At 39.3% G+C, this 22,659-nt stretch overlaps 1 protein-coding gene across 4 annotated transcripts; it reads left to right on the forward strand.

Moving 5' to 3' along the window:
- The first annotated feature begins 3,859 nt into the window (after window positions 1–3,859).
- tiprl (TIP41, TOR signaling pathway regulator-like (S. cerevisiae)) lies at window positions 3,860–22,388 on the forward strand. 4 transcript variants are annotated; one of them, XM_063049885.1, is made up of 8 exons: window positions 3,860–3,971; window positions 12,890–13,009; window positions 13,510–13,689; window positions 13,913–14,009; window positions 14,819–14,950; window positions 16,407–16,502; window positions 19,133–19,195; window positions 21,363–22,388. In XM_063049885.1, the coding sequence occupies exons 2-8, from the start codon at window positions 12,906–12,908 to the stop codon at window positions 21,537–21,539; spliced, it is 849 nt and encodes a 282-aa protein (XP_062905955.1). In that variant the 5' UTR covers window positions 3,860–3,971; window positions 12,890–12,905; the 3' UTR covers window positions 21,540–22,388. The 4 variants fall into 4 exon arrangements, with proteins under 4 accessions (XP_062905955.1, XP_062905954.1, XP_062905958.1 ...); XM_063049884.1 differs by lacking the exon at window positions 3,860–3,971 and adding an exon at window positions 4,079–4,164; XM_063049887.1 differs by lacking the exon at window positions 3,860–3,971 and adding an exon at window positions 4,801–5,110.
- The last annotated feature ends 271 nt before the right edge of the window (window positions 22,389–22,659 follow it).

Genomic DNA, 22,659 nt, shown 5'->3' on the forward strand with positions numbered 1-22,659 from the left:
CTTCTAAAGGATTTTGGAGGACAACGGGAAGATTGACGGCGACAGCTCACCTGAAGACTCAAATCTCCCCCTCGCTCTCTCTCCGTCACTACTCAACTCAATACCATCAACTGAACTGAACTTTACTCATCATCTTAAGACTATCTATTTACCCCCAGACTTGAAGAAGCTTGATTTTCATATATTTCCACACTTACTGATATACTTACTTATATATAATCATTACTAATCTGTTTGATTTATCTGCATTTATATTACTGTATTGCGTAGTTACTAATAAATTCCACTAGTTAATAGCAATACTGGACTCCAAAATGTTTTCCATTTCTGCTGGTTCTTTAACCCGTCACGGAGTACGTGACACTTGTCAATGACATGTCCACAATATGAGATTTCATTCTTGAAAAAAATCACGTCTCTCTCTTTGCGCGCAGACCATGGTCACTCACCCCTGGTAAGTACTTTACCATGGCTCTGGAGGTGCTCTTCATCACTCTTGCCAGTCATAATGACGTCATCAAGGTAACATTGTGTTCCTGAGATATCTTGAAGCACTTGATCCATTGCTCTTTGCCAAATTGCTGGAGCTGATACGATGCCAAAGACAAGATGGTTATACTGGAACAGTCCCTTGTGAGTGTTGATTGCAAGGAACTTCCTGCTTGACTCCTCAATCTCCATTTGCAGATAGGCTTGTGATAAGTCAATCTTTGAAAATCTCTCCCTGCCTGCCAAAGACGCCAAAATGTCTTCTATTCATGACAGAGGATACTGCACAGTACGCAGCACAGAGTTGATGCTCATTTTGAAGTCCCCATATATGAACAGCTCCAGCCTTCCCTTTCTTTATCACCAGGACAATGAGCATCGCCCAATCACTCCACTCAGCCTTGGAGAGAATACCAAACACATCCAAGCTCTACATTCAGCATCCAATTTTGGCAAGGCTTTATGGAATTTTGGTGTTGCTGCTTCATTCAGTTCAATTTTGGCCTACATGCCTTTGAGTTTACCAATAACGTTCTAAAACACCTTCTCATTAGCATTAAGCAGCTGTGACAGCCTTTGGTTAGTGCTACCATTTGGGCTGCAGTTGCCTGTTGATGCTACATTGAGAGCTTTGATTGAGTTCCAGTCTAGTTGGATTTTTCTCAACCATTCAAGTCCGAAAAGTGCTGGCCATCCACTTTTCAACACGTAAAGCTCATAGAGCTTGGAGGTGTTTTGACTCTCTGCATCACATTCACTTTCAGTTTGCCTTTGTGAGACACTTTTTACCTGTGTAGGTCTTTAGCATCACCAAGATCTTTTCTAATGGTAGCTTGTGTTGTAGTCAGCCTCTGATATTACAGACAAAGCTGGCCCTGTATCCATTTTCAGTTTGACACCAGCCACATCTGTTGTGATCCATATTGTAACACCTGCGTTGCTCCAGTCTTATCGTGTGTGACTAGTCGTCGCACTCTTTAGAGAAAATCTAATTATACTAGGTGCTAATAGGCCATCAGAAGAACCCAGGTATCAGAAGAAGGCAGTGAATAGAAACCACACACTTCTGGAAATAAGGTTTTGTTTATAAGAAAAAAAACAATATGTACAAAATATTTACATGAACAAGAACAATTTAAATTTCAAATATCCTGTTTGGGTTCCAAATGTTAGATATCACCAAAAGCCAAACTCCTGTTTAGTAGAATCAGTGATATTCATTAGAATAACCTTTGTTACTCCAATTTCTCTAACTAATTAGATCTAGTGTTAATTCCTATTTAAAAGTTACAACCAAACTTTCCTTTTTACTTATCCCTAGTTAGTTAGAAAACCAAATATAATTCCTATTCTCAAGTATTATAGTTAGCTTTAATTTCAGTTCCACGCAGTATATCTACAAGTTTAAATTAAAATTCAAAAATTATATATTCACACTTTAACTCCTTTCACAACAATTCTCCAACATCACAACTCTTAAACAAAGTAAATCTCATTCAGTAACTTATCAAAGTCTGTGCAAAAGTAATCAAGTCCTGCAGAACATCAATTTCAGATTCTTTGAATGAAAATAATACATCCAACCGTATTTGCACCATTACACATTTCGTTCCTGTGCTGGTTCTTCATCTGGGTGGCTCCCCATCTTAGTTCATTGGGTGAAATAGTTGATCATCCACGGTAAGTCAATTCACAAACTTGTACAAAATTTGACCAAATACCTTGGTATTATTTTGCAGAACTGATTCCCGACTACATGGTAGGGATTTTGGACACTGGTCTCTGCCGATATTGTCCCATTAACGTTGCTGCATGTTATAGCTGTAGTTTTCAATAAATCTTTTATCGCTATTGTCTCTCCTCCATGGGTTTCACCCTGAGGGCTTCAAGTTAGTAGGGTAAAGGTACTCATTACTAATTCCACTTTTAACAGTTTATGTCTTCAGCTTCTAGTCGACGCTGCGTTTCTCTCCTTGTCCATTGTGTCCAGCCCACCCCTCCCTCGCATAGAATTTTTTTCAAAATCTTTTTTTTTATATATCGGTAAACTTCGTTCAATGGTAGGTACCATTGCAATTTTGGGTTTAATTAACCTGGATTACAATATGATTTTGCAATCTGCCTCAGTAACGCTATGCAGTTTTAGGCATGATGGCTCACCTTTGTCAGACTCTGTGTTGTCTAATTCAGTCAGTTTATGCATTTGTTTAGTTTCATGTTTGAATCTTTTCACTCTGTGTGGTTTTTCTCTTTAGTTGTGCTTTTTGTCGGGCTTGCACATTCTCTCTATGAGGCCTTGTCTGTGACACTTTCAGCAAACTTTTTCTTTGAACGAACAGTCATTTGCATCATGGGAGGATTTGCCACATCGATGACATTTTTGGCTTTTTGCACCATTTAAGGACATTTTGTGTGTTTGCATTCTGAACTCTTTTTCTGTAATTCTGACACATCCTTTGCTGCTGTCTCCATTGATATTTCAATGGTCAATGCCTGTTCTAAGGTTAGGTCCCTTTCTGACAGTGGCCTCTTTTGAGTGCTTTGACTATGTATGCCACATACAAGCCTATCCCTTAATACATCAGAAAGTCCATCTCCAAAGTCACAGTATTGGGAAAGTTTGCATAGTTCTGCAATGTATTCAGAAATGCTTTCATCCTTTTGACTGGTTCCTATAGTTAAATCTAAACCTCTCAGCTTTTACTAACAGTTTTGGGCTTGTGATTTTGTAAAATTTCAACAATTTCATCAAATGTCTTGCTTGCTGGCTTTCAGGAATTACTAAGTTGCAATAAGAGGCTGTATATTCTAGCACCCAATAAGATAAGAAGTGTGGAGACATTCTTTTCCTCATCCACATCGTTAGCGTTACAATACAGTTCAACCCTCTCGATATACGATTCTCAGTCCTCATTAACACTATCAAATATGTCAACCTTCCCGACTAAGGCCATCGTCATGTTACTTCCACTTTAGTTTTGCTAGTTGGGCGTCTTTCACTGTGTACTGTCACTCACGCATCCTTGTGCTAGGATCCGTGATTGCCTTCTCTGTACTGGTTCAGTCTTTCCTCTCGCTGTATCTCCCCCTTCCTCTGTGTTCTGTCATCTTGTAACTGTCGATGGAGTTGGTGATATTCGCTGACATTTAGGTTTGTACTCGTCGCCAATGTGTTAAGTCTGTGGAACTACAGATCAGATAAATAAAATACACGGTCAAAGGAGAAGTTAACTTGTATATTCACTTTGCAGAGAGAGCAACAAATCAATGCGCATGGATAAGTTATCAGTCAAAAATTAGCGCTAAGGGGAGTCACTGTACGGAAAGAAATAGATCTGTATTCTACAGCCATCCCCTGGATTTTATCACAAACATTTTTTTCTCTCAGATTCCGGTCCCAACGGACACTTTAAGCAGAAGGACCGCAGTCAATTCTTGAATGTTTTTCATAATTGAAATCACGAACAGGAAAAAGCCAAGGGGTAAAGTGCTTTGAATACTTTTATTTATTTTATGATGAAATTGCCCTCTTTGTCTTGGGGAACTGTAATGTGAGAAAGCGGAACTCTCTGTCGGAAAGGGGGTGATGCCGGGCTGGAATGACGTCGGACCCGGCCTCGAGAAAACAGTAGACTAGAGCAACGGCGGCGCGTCGGATCTGAGCGCGAGGAGGCGGTGAGGCGAGGGGAAGGGAAATGGAATGGAATGAGGGTGATAGGGGAGGGGAGAGGAAGGGAATGGAATGAGGGTGACGGGTGAGGCGAGGGGAAGGGAAATGGAATGAGGGTGATAGGGGAGGGGAGGGGAAGGGAATGGAATGAGGGTGACGGGTGAGGCGAGAGGAAGGGAATGAGGGTGATAGGGGAGGGAAGAGGAAGGGAAAGGAATGGAATGAGGGTGACGGGTGAGGCGAGAGCAAGGGGAGGAGGGCGATGGGTGAGGGGAGGGGAATGGAATGAGGATGACAGGGGAGTGGAGGGGAAGGGAAGGGAATGGAATGGGGGTTACGGGAGGGGAAGGGAATGGAATGAGGGTGAGGCGAGGGGAAGGGGAGGAGGGTGAGGGGTGAGGTGAGGGCAAGGGAAGGAGGGTGACGGTGAGGCCAGGGCAAGGGGAGGAGGGTGACGGTTGAGGTGAGGGGAAGGGGAGGAGAGTGTGGGGAAGGGGAGGAGGGTGAGGGGTGGGCTTGGGTGTGCGAGGGTCGGGGAGCAAAGAAGTCAGAAAAGGGAATGAAATATGAAGATGGAGGTGTGTGAAGGGGAGGGATTGGTATGATTTGGGAGTGATGGGGAAAGAGGAGCAAAAAGATTGGGTGGTGAATGAGTACATCAAAAAAGAACTACCAGTAATAATAGGACATTGAAAAAATACAGTAGACATAAAGAGATTGGGGTGGCATTAGAAGGGGCAAAGATTGTCCAAAGAGAGGAGACAGGACACATTAAAATTATTAAAGTGAATTAAACTGGAGTGAGTAAAGAAGTTAATGGAAGATTATGGAATTGAGTGTGTGATTTCAAATAAAATAGAGAGGTTTGTTGGGTAAAATTAGGAGAGTGTGTGGCAGGGTAATATCACCAGGATAATAACATTGGTTACGAGGAGAACAGAAGGCAGATTGGTAGGTGCTATTCGTATGGAGACAGAGTGAAGATATTCTCAATATGGGTAAATTGCAGCAATTGTTGCATAGTATTTGGATGATGATGAGCCCAGTAGTAGCTGGATTGGGAACGACTATGCAAAAAGTGGATGAACTCTGCTGGCATGGTCCCTGGATATAACGTTGGATAGAGTCCAGACTGCAATATGGTTTAAATATCCCATTGATGAGATTTTTAAAGTTTTTGTGAATATACTTACTCTGCTTGGTACCTACAAATTACAGTGCTGTCACTTGGCATATTTCAATACAGAAAAGTGTTGCAAGTCCATAGCCGTCAGCACCCTTGTTTTTCCCAATCTTTTGCTACTTGCCTACCTTGAGGGTTTACTTTACAATGATCTGCCATCTTGTCTTTGGAATGTGGTAGGAAATGGAGCATATGGCAAATGTTCAAAGTAAATTTATTATTAAAGGCCTTTCATTGATTCTGTTGTGTTTCTTGGATTTACTGTGTATGCCCGCAAGAAAACGAATCTCAAGGTTGTATATGGTGTTATAAATACAAAGTACTTTGATAATAAATTTACTTTGATCTTTTGAACTTTGAAGTACATACGTCACTATACTCAACCCTAAGATTCATTTTCTCGTAGGAATTCACGATACGTACGCCCTATACATGCAACGACTGTGGCAGAGCCTGCTGTTCCAGCATCGGTTTCAATAGCCACAGTCGACGCTGCTCAGCAAACCAGTGACTACCAGAGGCGCAGTACCCATGGTCGACTGCGACCGACGGAGGCCGCGTGTGCGTGCACACACACAAGGAAACACAATAGAATCAATGAAAAGCTGCACACAACAATATGGACAAACATCCAATGTGCAAAAGACAACAAACTGTTCAAATACAAAAAAAACAAACAGAATAATAATAAAAAATAAATATTGAGAACTTGAGATGAGTCCTTGAAAGTGTGTCCATAGGTTGTGCAAACAGTTCATTGTTGGGGTAAGTGAATTTATCCCCTCTGGTTCAACACCCTGATGGTTAAGGGGTAATAACCATCTCTGAACCTGGTGATGTGGGTCCTGAGGCTCCTGTATCTCCTTCCTGATAACAGCAGTGAGAAGAAGTTATGATCTGGGTTGGGGGGGGGGGGTGCTGTCCTTGATGTATGCTGCTTTCCTGCAACATTGCTCCTTGTTGATATGCTCAGTGTTGGGGAGGACTTTACCTGTGATGGACTAGGCTGTATCCACTGCTTTTTGTAGGCTTTTATGTTCAAGGGCATTAATATTTCCATACCAGGTTATGATGCAAACAGTCAGTAGACTCTGCACCGTACATCTACACAAGTTTGTCAGAGTTTTAGATGACATGCTGAATCTTCACAAACTTAGAAGAAAATGGAGGCACTACTGTTGCTGACTCTTTCCACCTCTGATCTCCTGATGAGGACTGTCTTATGGACCTCTGGTTTCCTCCTCCGGAAGTCAATACACAGTTCTTTGGTTTTGCTGACGTTCAGTAATAAGTTGTTATAGTACTACTCAGCCAGTTTCCAATATGCTTCATTTTGCCTGTGACAATGTATTTAGTAATATCATCAGCAAACTTGAATATGGCATTGGACCTGTGCTTAGGCACATAATCATAGTTGTAAAGAGAGTGGAGCAGGGGCTAAGCACACAGCCTTGTGGTGCTGATAAAAGATCGTAGAGGAGATGTTGTTGCCAATCCAAACTGACTAGGGTCTGCAAGTGAGGATCCGATTGCACAAGGAGGTATTGAGGCCTAGTTCTTGAAGCTTATTGATTAGTTCTGAGGGGATGATGGTATTGAATGCCAAGCTGTAGTTGATGAGAAGCATCATGATGTATACATCTTTGCTGTCCAGATGTTCCATGGTTGAGTGAACAGGGGGCTAAACACATAGTCTTGTGGTGCACCTATGCTCATGGTGATTGTGGAGGAGATGCTGTTGCCAATCGAAACTGATTGGGGTCTACAAGTGACCAAAGTAGGATCCAGTTGTACAAAGGAGATAATTGTGGTTTAGGTCTTGGAGCTTATTAATTGGTTTTGAGGGATGATAATTTTGAATGCTGAGCTGTAGTCAATGAAGAGCAAGCATCTTGATGTATGCATCTTCACTGTCCAGATGTTCCAGAGTTGAGTGAAGAGCCAATGAAGTGGTATCTACTGTTGACCTGTAGGCAAATTGGAGCGGATTGATGTCACTTCTCAGGCAGGAGTTGATATGTTACAATAGTGTAGTGTATGTTATATTGTAATTTTGATTTCCTCTCCTGGCTCTCCCCACCCCCCCCGATAGTAACTAGGGTTGCCAATTGTGAGGGTGGTAGCACCAGCTCCTGTTGGTAGGGTGTCGGCGGGAGTTCCTCAGGAAATGGTGCTTCATAATTATCATAACCGTATCTAGTAGCTTCATCTGCTAAATCACGCCAGTCAATATCTCCATATTCATGTTCCTCCCCTCTTTCAGATCCAAAAGCATATATTATTCCTCTCTGTGCGGCAAGTTGGTTCTACAACTTTAGTATCTGATTTAAACACTTTGCAGGATTGCTAGTGTTACTCTTCCTTTCCTGAGCTGATTTCTGAATTGTATTCATAGCCATCTTTAAGTCATTACACTGTTTCCTTAATCCTTCTACTTCATCTTTCGCTAGTTCAGCTGCTTCCTCGTGTTTACTTTTTTCTTTGAGTAATCTCTCATACTTCATCTGAAACCGGTTCATATGCATCGTCCATATCTCTCTGGCCCTGTAGATCAGTAACCCTTTCTCTACGTAAACACGAGGAATTCTGCAGATGCTGGAAATTCAAGCAACACACATCTAAGTTGCTGGTGAACGCAGCAGGCCAGGCAGCATCTCTAGGAAGAGGTACAGTTGATGTTTCGGGCCGAGACTTGACGAAGGGTCTCGGCCCAAAACGTCGACTGTACCTCTTCCTAGAGATGCTGCCTGGCCTGCTGCGTTCACCAGCAACTTTGATGTGTGTTACCCTTTCTCTACCTCCTTTTGGATCCTTTTGTGTTCTTCTAACCTCGCCTGCTCGGCTTCTGCGTTATGCTGGTTTTCTAGGATTCCTGTCGTAACCTACCTCACTTGGCTTCTGCCTTTTGCTGATATTGTAGAATTTCCTGTTGTAACCCATCTCGCTCGGCTTCTGCTTTACGCTAATATTCGTTTTCTGTTTCTAACCTGTGCCTTTTAGTCCGTGAGCCAGTAGAGTTGGTCAGTACCGTCTGAGGGGAATAATACTCAATAGTGATTTTTGGCAAAGTAGACATCTCTAGAGTTAGAAAGTATGTGATAGCATTGCACCAGTGGTAGCTTTATGTGTGCGATCATGCATTTTATAACACTACCCTAAAATAAGCATTTCTGAAAAGTGGCCAACGTATATATTCAACCTAGTGGTATTTTGTCATCAGTGATCCCTCAACATTGAAATTTGTCGCAATGATAGCTGAGTTCAAACACTTTTCATCAAATGTTGTTATAAAATTCTACATTGAAAACTATGTCATTGGTGGCATTCGCAGTACAATGCCCAATTTCAGTTGAGTGAATCATTTCATTTAGAAAAATATTTGTTTATTTTGGAAAAGTCAGTAAAAACCCTAGGACACATTAATCACATAGATTTGAGGAGAATTTATTTAGGAATTCAAATAAGTAATCACTTTTTGTATATATTCCATATTAACATCAGTACAGCAGAAAATGTTACCCCAATCCCCAAAAGGTAAAAAACCTCACTTGGAGAGATTTCTGGAGTTTTATCAATGTCATGATATTTTCCATATTGTATCAAATCAAAATAATCTTAAGCTGTTGTCATAGCATATAAAATTACAGAACAATAATTCAAATATGGGGGTTCCACACGGCCATAATCTAGACCCCATTTGTTGTAAAATGAATATATTTGATCAGAGACTGCTTTCCATACTTTCAGAACCTATTAATAATCATAATTTTCCAAGTCTTCCACATCTTCATCTGAACTTTTCACACTCTGTGAGGTAGATGCCTGGTTCTCACAGTCTTCTGGTCTACACATGTCAGTACACCTGAGGTCATTTGCAACACACATACATCCTGGGAGTGAACATTTTTTGGATAGTTACAGGCCAGTAGATCCAGGACAGCATCGGGTGCTGGCTGGCCTTCCATCCAGTGCACCACCAACTGTTCAGCTTCCTCTTCTCTTTCCATCTTCCATCCCCTGCCAACAGGGTTTGGCACTTGTGGGTCCTTCTCCAAACATCTTCTCCATATACCAGCCTGGTAGTTGGCTCACTGTGCATGTTTTGTTAAGCAGTCCTTGCACGGTGGGAGTTGATAACTTTCAATTTCACCTTTTTTGGCACAGAAAAGGTGATACCTGAGCTCATTGACCTTGCTTTTGGGGCATACAGGAGACATATAAATGCCTCCAGTTTGTCCATCAGTTCTGGGGAGAGGTCCCATTCCTGACCCAACTCTAAGGGTGTGTCCTGAGTTTCCCTGTTGTTGGTCAGAAGTTTTAGGGCACTTGTCTTCCCTTTGCCTGCAAAAACGCTTACAGTGTCACATCCTGTATATGCGTGCAACCCGATGAGAGCTCTACAAACCTGTGGCAGCAACCTTCCTGATGTCTACAAGCCTTGTATGGGTTCTAGTGCCACACTTCTGGAACAATGGGGCCTCAATCTTGTCACAAAATGATAAAGACATCTGTGTCTTCTGAGCAAATCACTACAGATTGATATCCCTCTCTTGTGGCATGGGCAGCATGGAGAATTAGGAGGCTATCTGCTTCTCGTTGACACTGAAGAGCTGACACCACCTCACTGTCTTGAGATGTGATTCTGTAACGTTTGTCATTCACAGTTGCATACAGAATCTACTGCTGTAGCTTTGCTCTGTACTTCGCCTTCCTCCATTCATGGACTATGAAGCTAATGAGACTATTTTTGTTACTAACTTTGGTCAGGAAGCTCCTCCACTGCCTCACCATGTGCGTGCCTGTGATACCTTGCAACTCATGACCAGTCTCTTCACCCCATAGAGATCTTTCACTATTCTTGATATAGTTCTCTTTGTATGTGTCGAACACAACATCTATTCTGCTACTCTGACTGCCTTCCCTCAGAGCCATACCCAGAATTGTTGTGGCAACATCTCTGAAAGTAACTTGATCACCTTTCACTCTTTGGACCAAGTTCATTCCATCAACCACTGTAGCAGAGTTTCCTGGGAGTTGCTCTTCTACTGCTACATTTTTCTGCAAGGTTGTGGCTAAAGCAGCTTTAATTGTCTTTCTCAGCAATCCTTCTGGTGTGGACAGGGCCCAGGGCAATGGTCCCAGGGGATGAGAAAGGATATCCTCCATATGTAGACTGCGCCCTTGTGCCATCACTATGATGCGTCCAAACAAAGACCTGTGTGCTTTCAAGATGTTTGCCCTCCCATTTGATTTCAGTTCTCTCTTCTTACACATAGGGAATTTATTTGCTGGTGGGTCTTCCTCTTGTCTCTCATCCTTGAAGGTTGCATAGCATTGCTCACCAACCTCATATGCCTTCATCAGGTTGGAGGCAATGTCCTTGGGGGCTAACACACAGAAAGCTACCACCGCTGCAATGCTATTACGTATTTTCTAGAACTAGCGGTGTATACCTTGCCAATTCTATAAGAATTATTCCCCCCAGATAGTACCGGAGGCCCAAATTCGGGGTCCTGGCTCACGGACTATTTCTGTTTTGGTATTCTGTTGTAATTCAATCAAATCCTCAATTAAATAGCCAACTGCTATTGGTTTTTTATAATTGTTTAAGCTTCCTGCCCAACAGCTTCCCTTGGGCAATTTTCCAAAGGGCATCCCGCAGCCAGGTGACTGACAAACTCCTCATATTGTGGCTACTTCCTCAACACACATTTCTGGAGGTATCCCCTCCAATCAAAACAATCCAAGTCCTTTGGATTTGCAGAATTTCCTGAATTCTTCATCCTGGGTAAGTAACAGCTCATCACCCAGCCCCAGATCTCTCTGTACCTCACCCATGTGGTCCAACTCGAGTCTCCTACTGAATGAAGAGATTTATCCTTAAATCTTCAATAGGGATGCTAATTCTGTTACAAGAATCACCCCTTGTAATAATGATCAGGAAGACAGAGAGAGAATCTGAATTTACCGACAAATACCTTTATTGTCCCAACTGAAGAACGTGTGTACTTGGACAATGAATACCTGTGTGCACACCTACTAAGTTTTCCTGACCTTTCATGAACAATTAAAGAACAGAAAATATTATACCAGTTAAAAAGGAGTTTCTGCTGCTGACCACCTGTTCCTCATAGTCCCATTTTAAATCTCCATGTGTCTGTGGGGAAGCTCACATCCACAATAGTTGGTCTCCTACAGTGTACATGAACGATGAGCAAATGAATTGTATTGCCGTACATAAAGAATGTTTTGGAATTGACAGCATGGCTGCTTCAGCAACCCAACATCACAGTTGTTCACAAACCGACTGCAACTTTGAGGAGGAAACTATCAAGACTCAAAAAGCGCAACAAAATGTGACTGATAGAACGAATGTTATCTACAAAATCCAATGTAGTGACAGTGACAAATGCTACGTTGGCTTCAAACAAGAAGAAAACTATCAACTAGGCCATGTGAGCAGAAGGCACGACCCACTCTTGCTAGTATCAGCTCATGAAAATGAAGGACACCATTTCAACTGGACGACATCCACAGTCTTGACTCATGCAAGAACAAAAAAAGAGCAAGAATCTCTCAAAGCATGGTTCTCTACAGAAGAATCCATTTACAAACACATCAACATAGATCCGGTATATGGAGAAAAGAGAAACAACGGTGTCAACAATCAATGTATTGCCAGTAATTGTGGGATCTGGACAACGAAGCAAACACTTCCGATGGACCTCCCTCGAAGCTAGCCAATCAGAATCTTCTACTGCTGAACTAAAGCGTTTTGAATCAGTCAGTTGGATCACGATGTCTAATCAATATCCATTCGGACCCTGGAAGAGTGTATAAGCTGGTATTCTGAGGAGACAACACCCTCAACTGTGCACTGATGATGGCTTCTCGATTGGAGCTGGAAAGTTTGCGAACATTTTCCCAAGCTTGGTGATCAAGCAAACTTCCAAATAGCCATCCTGAGCTACTAATATTCTGCAATATTTCAAGCTTTACATAATAAATAGCTACTCATTTGAGAATGGTCTCAAGTTTAGCAGGTCACTACCTGAAGCGTCTTGTGTCCAATCTGATTAGATTATCGCAGAGCAAGAATCAATTCAGAGTACACAAAATGGGGAGGAAACAAAGACAGTTAGTTTGACTGCTTCACCTGAATCCATTAATTTGTAAACTGTAGATTTTTTTTGTCTACTTCCACTGTCCTTGATTCATTCAAATCCGCTAGACCGTAGTTCCTTCTGGCCAACGACAGTCTGAAATTACATTTTTGGAGCTCTCAGAGTAAGTTGAAGTCCATTGCCTGATCGGCTTCTTCACTTAGCTCTCAGAAGAGAAGTTCTGCAAAACCTAAGAAGTCAAATTCAATTGATTTTCCATCAAAACTATTTTGGATTACAAGAATCTTACTGATCTCAATGTCTATTGCTGTAATCGCTTAACAGATGTTTAGGTACATAATTTAATTTTTGCATTATTATTTTGCATGTGTAGTATAGCTGACTAAATCAAATAGTAACTGTGATTTTTGCTTTAAATTTTAGCTGACACTTGGCCATTATGACGACGCAAAGTTTCAAAAACAGCAAACAAGAATTTAACTTTGGACCATGGAAGCTCACTGCCAACAAAAGTCATATTATGAAATCAAAGGATATTGAGAAGTAATAAATTAGTGCCATCTTTCATTTTTTTAACTGTATTTATTAACTTGCGGTATTTTAACGTTCTGGATCAATGTATTCAATTATTGATGAATGTAGTATGTTATTCTCCTCAATTTTCAAAAAATCTATAAACTTATCCACAATGATAAATTATCATTATCTTATACTGTCTTTATTTTTCATGCTTGGTGGTATGTGCTGAAACTTGAATTCAAATATAGAACAAAATTCAAAGTAAATTTATTATCAAATTACATATACATCAACATATACTGCAGAGATTCATTATCTTGTGGGCATTCATAGTGGATACAAAGAAACACAATAGATCAGTGAAAAGACACACACGACAAAGATGGAGCAACAACCAATGTACAAAAGATAACAAACTGCAAATACAAAAAAGGACAACATTGTGAGTTTGTACAGACTCTTAAACCTAAATGCATTTTATTGTTAAGATTTTTCATAATGTAATCTGAATGATTAACCAACAGGTTAGCGGAGGAAATGAAGATGCATTCCCTTCCAGAGATGTTGTTTGGTGATAATGTTTTAAGGGTTCAACATGCTGGTGGATTCGGCATTGTATTTAATGCAACAGATGCCTTAAGGACAGTGGATAATGGACATGGTACAGTTAAAGTAGCATGTGCAGAGGCTTGGCAGGAGAGCAGGTGAGGAAATAGCAATGCAAATGATGAACATTGCTTTTGGAACTAAACATGTTTTTGGTTGTATGGTGATTGTTCAGACATTTGGTTAAATATAACTGGATTTACCTTTTGGAGTTTCTGTTTATTTTTCAGGCATTAAAACTTTATTTTAATTATGAAGAATTTAACTAGAAGTATATCTTATGGATTTCATGATTATATCTTTGCATTATTTTAATCTCAGGGCGGATTCTGAACACTCAAAGGTTGTTAAACCTTATGACTGGACATTTACCACACACTATAAAGGAACATTATTTGGTGATAATTTAAAGCTAAAGGTAAGTTGTTAATTTCACTCTCCTTATTATGTCAGCGATTTTTAAGGCTATTCTCTTTTTAGAGGAGTATACTTGGCAAAATGAGCAATCATTAAACAAGTGTCATTTAAAGTGATGCAAAGATAATAGATACCTGTTCTGATGAGAGACCATCAATACTTTTCCTTTCCACAGATGCTGCATTACCTATGTTTTGCCAGTATTTTCTGCTTTGAATAACTGCCTTATTCCTTGACCCTTCCTATTTTTCATCATTGTAAAGTAGAAAATTAGTTTCCACGGGATATTCAGTACCACAATAATGGAAAGAGAACCCATTTTATATGGTACTCCTGCTACTTCATACTATAGCTATTGGAGACTGTTGGAAACTGAACAAAGTTGTTCAGTGTGTTATGTTATTTTTGATTGCGATGAACTTTGGACCATGCATTCAAGCTATAATGTATTCTGTCAATTTTAAAATTCATCCTCAATGCCCGTTTCATCTGCGCCAACCTTTAAATGAACTTTTTAGTCCAACTCTCTTGAATCTAATCTCTCTATCTTTTAGCTGCCAAGCCCCCAAACTCTGATACCAATTCCCTGCCACTTTCTTCTGTCCAACAAATCTATCTTTTTGAACACACTATTGACCATTTGCCCTACTTTTTCCTTAATGTGTGGTGTCAAATTTTGCTCAATGATGTCATTCTTTTGAGAAGCACCTTAACATGCTACATGTAAATTAAAGCTGCTACATAAATGTAACCAGTTAAACAATCAATTGTCGTTCTTTCGGATGAATGGTACATATTCATCTCTTGTAGGTCACTCCCACAACTGAACGCATTGATTTGGAGAAGTTGAAAACAAGAGAGCAAATCATGTATTTTGAAGAAGTTCTGTTGTTTGAAGATGAACTTCATGATCATGGTGTTTCTATGCTGAGTGTAAAAGTGGTAAGATGTATTATATGTCAGTTTCCTCTTGTGGAAAAATAGTAACCATCCCTTATTGCAAAGCAAGCTAAAACAGAATTTTTATTCAGCTAAGAGCACCAGAACAATGAAAACTATTTATTAACTACTAATAATCCACTAAGCAAATGTTGAAAATGCACTATGATAATTTTGTGATGTTTTATTGGTAGAAATAATTTATATCATGTCCATAAACCATTAGGTGTTGATGTTAGCTTACTTGAGGCATTTTAATAATATGTCCTTCGGTGTGACTTAGTTATTGCAGCCCAGGCCTTTTATTTTGATACTAAAAATCTGAGGTGCAAAGGGACTTGGGAGTCTTTGTGCAGGATTCCCTAAACGTTAATTTTTACAGGATGAGTCGGTGGTGAGGAAGGAAAATACATTGTTAGCATTCATTTCAAGAGGACGAGGATATAAAGCACTGGAAAGGCCTCATGGAGAATTGTGAGCTGTTTTGGAACCCTTATCTAAGAAAGGAACTGTTGACATTGGAGAGGATTCAAGGAGGTTCACAAAAATGAGTCTGGGATTGAAAAGCTTGTCCTATGAAGAGTGTTTGATGGCTTTAGGCCTGTACTCGCTGGAATTCAGAGGTTTCAATGAGGGCACCACTCATTCTATTGAATTTTGAAAGGCCTCTTTAGAATCGATAGGGAGAAGATGTTTCCTATAGTGGGGAAGTCTAAGTCCAGAGGACACAATCTCAGAATAGAGGGGGATCCTTTTAGAATGGTGAAGAGGAATTTCTTTAGCCAGAGAGTGGTGAATCTGTGGAATTCATTGCCACATGTGGCCGTGGAGGCTGTCATTGGGTATGTTTAAGGCAGAGCTTGTTAGATTTTTGAATAGTCAAGGCATGAAAGGATATGGGGAGAAGGCAGGAAATTGGGGCTGAGGGGGGATAATAGATCCACCATGATGAAATGGTGGTGCAGACTCGATGGGCTAAATGCCCTAATCCTGTTCCTATATTTTGTGGTTTACGTTCTAATCCTTATGCTCTTCAAAAACTTATGGTGTAAGTTTCTGTGTATGGTGTTTTCCCAATTTATGGTTAAGATGTCTTTTTTCTGTCGAAATTTTAAATCTTGGTGAATTTAAGTTAAAAGTTTTGTTTACAAAAAGGACAGTACTTTCAAGAAAATAGGAAGACAAGATTATTCAGCCGGCTATTCTGCAGTTATAAAAATTGCTAAGGTTCATCTGTGTTCATTTGTTTAAAAGGCGTCAGTTATTCTTTGTTTGAAATTATATTTTGTTGCGATACATATTAATTTCTTTGTCACAAAACAATTTTTCTATTAAATTTTTGCTAAACTATAGCTCAGATATATAAAAGAAATATAGAATTGTTCAATAAGTTCTTGTGGCATAGGAAATTGGGACTGATGTGTGCAGTATGATTGATTATTTCATTTTCCTCTTCCAGAGAGTGATGCCATCTAGTTTCTTTGTTCTGTTGAGATTTTTCTTGAGAGTTGATGGTGTACTCATTCGAACAAATGACACAAGAGTTTATCATGAGGTAAGAATGATAAATAATAAAAGATTCCACAGCTGGATATCTTGTAAAATACACACAAAATGCTGAAGAAACTCAGCAGGTGAGGCAGCATCTATGGAGGGGAATAAATGGTCGAAATTTTAGGCCGAGACCGTTCATAAGGACTGGAAAGAAAGAGGGAAGAAGCAAAATAAGAAGTTGTGGGAAGGGGAAGGAGTACAAGCTGGCAGATGATGGATGAGACTAAATGAGGGGGAAGGTGGGTGAAGTAGGAAGCTGAGATGGGATAGCTGGAAGAGGTAAAGAGCTGAAGGAGGAGGAAACTCATAGGCGAGGAGAACGGACCATGGAAGAAAGGAAAGGAGGAGGGAACCAGAAGGAGGTGATGGATAGGTTAGGAGAAAAGAAAGGATCAGAGGAAAGCAAAATGGGGAATGGAAAAAGAGGAGGAAGGGGGAGAAATTACTGGAAGTTAAGAGAAATTAACTTACAGTAATTCCTGTAGGTTGCCATCAGGTTGGGGACTACTGGTGTAAAGTGTTTCTTCTTTAACCTGAGTTTGGCCTAATCATGGCAGTTAAGGAGTTCATGGACAGACATGTCAGAATGGGAAGTCAAATTGAAATGAGTAGCCTCCAGGAGATCTTGTCTTTTGTGGTGGACAGTGCAGAGGTGCTCAACAAAAGTGATCTCTCAGTCTGTGTTTGGTCTCTCCGATGTAGAGGAGAGAATGGATAAACAGATTTGTTTTATTCTTCATTTTTAGTAGGATAATAAAGTTAAGCAATTCATCAATTTCAGATTAGTTACCTTAATGCATTCAATCTGCAGTTTTAAATTTGTAAAATGCGAACCTGTCACTCCTTAATTATCCTATGTACTTTTGGATTGGCCATTAAGCAGGATTATTGGGATAATTATATTATGATCAGATCATCCCCAATCCAATACTGCATGAATGCACCCCAAAGATTACATTTTCTCCTACTCATTACAGAATGTTTGGCTATTTTCAGGTTTGGATTAGATGATTTATAATTTGTTTGGTACTATTACTCTCTGATGGGTAACAGCTCTCATCTCTTGAGTTTGGTACTTAATCATGTAAGACTGCATAAACAAAGAAAAGGTACGCTTTTTGAAGTGCTACCTACAAGGCCTCCAATTGGATGCAAAAAATAGATACCAGGGTATTATTTTGAAGAAGATCAGGGCAGTTATCTGAGTGTCTCAACCATTCCTAAATCAGATTATCTGGTTGTTATCACATTGGTGTTCGTAGGAACTTGCAATATATAATAAAATAACTATTTTATGCATTAGAGAATGGCTATAATTAAAGACAGTATTTTATTTAGATCCGTAATAGTCTAGTTTTGGAGCTGTATTTATCTTCCTCTATCACATCAATTTGGGTTATAATTTTATATTAGCTTGCGCTCTGGTATATCTTCTTACCAAGGGTGAGATTGATCTTTTGCAAGAAGTGCATGCTAGTTTTGGCAATTTTAATTTTTTAATTGTGACTTTTTAAGATACCATTTTTTGTATTGCTCTTTAGTGTTGTTAATCTTGAGTCCTCCATTGGGTGTCTTAATCCCTGGTTGAAGTACTGAGAAATAAATGTGTAAGATCATTTGAAAAAGTTGAAGTAATTGAATAATGTAGGTTTGATCAATATAGATAAATTAGGGTGGATTTTATACTTTTCATTTATTATCTCAAGATTTTCAAAATGTAATTTGTATTACTAAGGAAACTAAGTATTGCAGTTTTCAAAATTCTAATATATTTCTGTTCATTGTTGAACACAGTAGTATTTCAGATGCTGAGCATCTGAAAGAAAAGCTGAAAATTTTGGAAATACTCATTCCACTGTGTGGGACATAAAGGAAAAATCAGAATCAGGTTTATTATCACTGGCGTGTGTCATGAAATTTGTTAACTTAGCAGCAGCAGTCCAATGCACTACATGATATAGAAGAAGAAAAAAATAAAATAATAATAAATAAGTATATCAATTACAGTATATGTTGAATAGATTAAAATTCATGTAAAAAAACAGGAATAATATATACAGGTCGACCTTCACTAATCTGGCGCCATTGGGACCTGAGGAGTGCCGGATTAGTGAAAATACTGAATTATAGAAGGATCACATCAAGCATAATCAGTGCCGGATTATCGAAGGAACCGGATTTACAGGTAGTCGGATTAGTGAAGGTCGACCTGTATTAAAAAATTGAGGTAGTGCTTAACGGTTCAATGTCCATTTAGAATTTGGATGGCAGAGGGGAAGAAGCTGTTCCTGAATCGCTGAGTGTGTGCCTTCAGGCTTCTGTACCTCCTACCTGATGTTGATGTTCCTGGCATAATATTTTTAAAAGAAGTCACAACTCCCATGCATTGTATTTCAGTTTTAATAGGAACTATTAATTTCTCTTTGTTCTTTAAAATCTAAGTTTTTAAAGAACAAAGAGAAATTAAATGCTGGTGTATTTTGTGGTTTAATAAGCCAGCCTCTATGTTGTATATTTAGAGAGAAGTCCAAAATATAATGTAAAGTTTTTAGAAAGGTAAATTACTATAAAAGGTAGTTGCGTTATCTAAATAATGAATATTAGTTATTTAAACAGATTTTTCTTTCTTAGGCTGACAAAAACTACCTTCTTTCTGAGTACAGCACCCGGGAAAGTTATGTATCGGCTCTTCAGGTACCTTCTTTAATAGTTGCGATTTGAAATGAAATAACCTGTGAATTGGTAGACATTTGGCAGTGCATCACTAAATTACAAAATTCTTTTCATCTTCTGTTTTGATTATTCTGAAATGTAGGTCTGAATTGTTGATATCTTCAAAGTTCAAAGTACATTAATTATCAAAGTGCGTGTACATTTATTATCAAAGTGTGTATACATTATACAACCTTGAGATTCGTCTCCTAATAGGCAGTCACAAAACAAAGAAACCCAAGCGAACCCATTTTTAAAAAAATACGCCGAACACTCAATGTGCAGAATGGAAAAAAAAACAGATTATGCAAACAATAAACATAAGCAAGTAGTGTACTGAACTGAAATCCACAAAAAGAGTCATTCCACAGACCCTTAGTTCAGCACAGAACCAAGCAGCAAGCTGAACCAGCCTGTCCTTCACCTTGGCCCTGACATTTTCAATGTGGCCTGGCGCCTAAATCGACATCCAAACAAGGGGTTCAGTTGCTTCAATGCGCTCTGGGGCCTGGACCCACCACCTCAATTTAACCTTTCTAATTTGGCCTGCCACCTTGATTTGGCTTGGCGCTTAAATCGATTGTACCTTGGCTCTTCCTCACTCAGCAAGGAGCCCGCTGCCTCACCTCAGTACTGCCACATAGAATTGCCTCCATTCAAAGGGAAGTTACAGGCTATTGTTTGTGATGATCATTTATCAGAAAAAAGTGTGATTAACCAAGTATTTAGTTGTTTTCTTTGTTTCATTGGCCACCAACAAGAAGTCGCTGAAATTCACCAATGACATCTTAAACCAGAATCTTCAAAAGCTGTCTTAGAAATAATTCATTTTTACTGAGTAGATGAATTGCAAATGCGTTTCACTTATTGTTAACAGGAAGACCCAACATTCACATTTGGAATGTTCATTGTAGTTAAGAACTAAGGGACTGAGTTGTGCTGCAACCATACAGAGTGTTGGTCAGGTGACATCTGGAGTACCAGTTCAGATTGGTCTCCTTACATGAGAAAAGATACTGGCTTTGAAGGCAGTACAGAGAAGGTCACCAGGTTGATTCTGGAGTTGAGGGGGTTAACCTAGGAGGAGAAATTGAGTGGTACACTGGAATTCAGAAGAATCTGAGGGAATCTTATAGAATTATGAAATGGTTGGTTAAGATAGAGGCAGGAAAGTTCTTTCCACAGGTAGGTGGGACGTTCTAGGGCTCAGCCTCAAGATTTGAGAGAATAGATCTAGGCTGGAAATGAGGAGGTAATGCTTTTCCCAGAGAGTAGTGGATCAGTGGAATTCTTTACCAGGGAAACAGTAGAGGCTACCTCATTAAATATATTTAAGACACAGTTGCATATATTTTTGCAGAGTAGGAGAATGAATCAATCCAGAAAACTGAGTTTATATAATTTCAAGTTTTCTATTTTGTCATTCAACCATACACTATTCAACCATTCTATTTTGTCAGTCAAATGAAACAGCATTCTTCTGGGGCCAAGGTGCAAATCACTGTATTGCCACTAGCATCGTGGTTAGCACAATGCTGTTATGGATGGAAATGTTCAGGAGTTTGGAGTTCAATTCCAGCCCCATCTCTAAGGAGTCTGTACGTTCTCCCTGTGGAATGCATGGGTTTTCCCTGGGTTCACCTAGGTTTACTCCCACATTCCAAAGACATACCAGCTGGTTAACTGGTCACTGTAAATTGTCCCATGATTAGGTTAGGATTAGTTGGGTTTGCCGGGGGTTGCTAGGGTGGCATGGCTTGAAGGGCCTGCTCCATGCTGTATCGCTAAATAAATAATTACATAAGTTGAAGGTTATGGGGGAAAGATGGGTAGATAGAGCTGAGTCAATGGCCAGTTCAGCCATGATGTTACTGAATGGCTGAGCAGGCTTGATGGGCCGGGTGGCCGACTCCTGCTCCTGTTTCTTGTGCTCCTATATATTGCAGTCTGTGCAGTAATAACACATGAATGCTTAGTTATCCCTTTGTATGGAAATCAATTTTGTAGTTTATGTAGATGTATTAATCCATTTCACCTAAACTGAACTAATGAATATATTATATACTCGTATGTTAGCATCTTGGGTGGGGCTGGTGGGACATTGTATAGGTTGCTCTCCAGACATAAACAATATGCTTTTTGTTTTCAGAATGTTCCACAATATCTTTTCACTGATCCAAATGAGATCTCGCAGTATTTACCTCTAAAGCAACTGATCTGCGAGAAATTAGAATTCCCCGAAGGTGTGGACAACAATACCGTATTTGGAAATACACAGATCTGTGTTAATTCTGACGTAGCTGACAGAGAATCAAAACAAACGTGATATTCTGCTATGGGAAGCCGAAAAAGTTTTTAATTGATAGACCAGCGTAATCCTTAAGTAACTGTCAATATACTGGAAAACTACTGCAGTAAATTATGTCTTGTAAAAAGCAGCAGGTAACGATTTAACAGTTGTAAAACAGAATTTATCAAAGGCAGAATTTATTAACTGGGTTGATTGGCAATTCAGGCTTGTTACAATTGAAGCCAAAGTACAACCAGTAGTGCAGCTTTTGTCTGATTTTGATGTGCTGCCTTACTGTTGCTTCTAATTTTTTGCCAGTGAAATCTTGAATAAATTTGAACTCTGAAAGGATGAATGAAATTTATAACTGGTCATTGTAATTAAGGAGAAAGTTTGTAGATATACAAAAGATAGACTTAAACTGCACCATTATGTTTTGGTAACACTGGAATATGCAGAGTGCTATGCCACATTTGTTCTTGTCTCAGATTGTAGTAAGTTACACTATTTGCCCACACAAATCAATATAACGCAGTCATTCGTAGCAAGTTACATTTGTGCAGTTTTGTAATGATAACTAGCCATTATAAACCAATAATGGATCTCTCTAAAACTGTGTAATTTAAATAAAGATTGATTTCTAAATAGTTCATTCTTGAAGTGACCTGAAGTTGTTTGACTTGAAAACGTGATTAATTGTGCAGATTTTTTTTGCATGAGCCCAATTAATATATTAATGGAAGTAAACCACCAGTTCATCCCAGCATTTCGGATGCATTGGGTTAACCAAAGGTAATACAATATGACAAAAAAACAACTGTGAATAATTACATATTAGGCCATTTGGCCCATGAACTCTGCAAAAATAAAAGTAAGTTAATTCCATTTTCCAGATCCTGATCCATTTTTTCACTGCTGATAGTTCTTCAACTGCTCAACTTCATGAATATTATAAATGTTTCTGCCATGCTTTAAAGCAATCAGACAAATTGTAAAAAATGCATTGTAATTTAGAACTTGTGTAAAGCTTGTGTTATGATTTCTGAGAAGAAGTGACTACATCTTACTGGAGGAGATTATTAAAAATACAAAAATTCGTAACCATTGTCCCAATTAGAAAATAAGTTTAGTTACACAGTTAGCCTTATAGGAAAAA

Source organism: Mobula hypostoma, chromosome 6, assembly GCF_963921235.1.
Source record: "Mobula hypostoma chromosome 6, sMobHyp1.1, whole genome shotgun sequence".
Classification (NCBI taxonomy): domain Eukaryota; kingdom Metazoa; phylum Chordata; class Chondrichthyes; order Myliobatiformes; family Myliobatidae; genus Mobula; species Mobula hypostoma.

Bases quoted from the DNA above. Each gene is read 5' to 3' on its own strand.
- tiprl (XM_063049885.1), top strand. From the start codon at position 12,906: ATGACGACGCAAAGTTTCAAAAACAGCAAACAAGAATTTAACTTTGGA. The intron at 14,010-14,818 runs GTAAGTTGTTAA...CATCTCTTGTAG, and splicing joins GTGATAATTTAAAGCTAAAG to GTCACTCCCACAACTGAACG. The intron at 19,196-21,362 runs GTACCTTCTTTA...TTTTGTTTTCAG, and splicing joins GTTATGTATCGGCTCTTCAG to AATGTTCCACAATATCTTTT.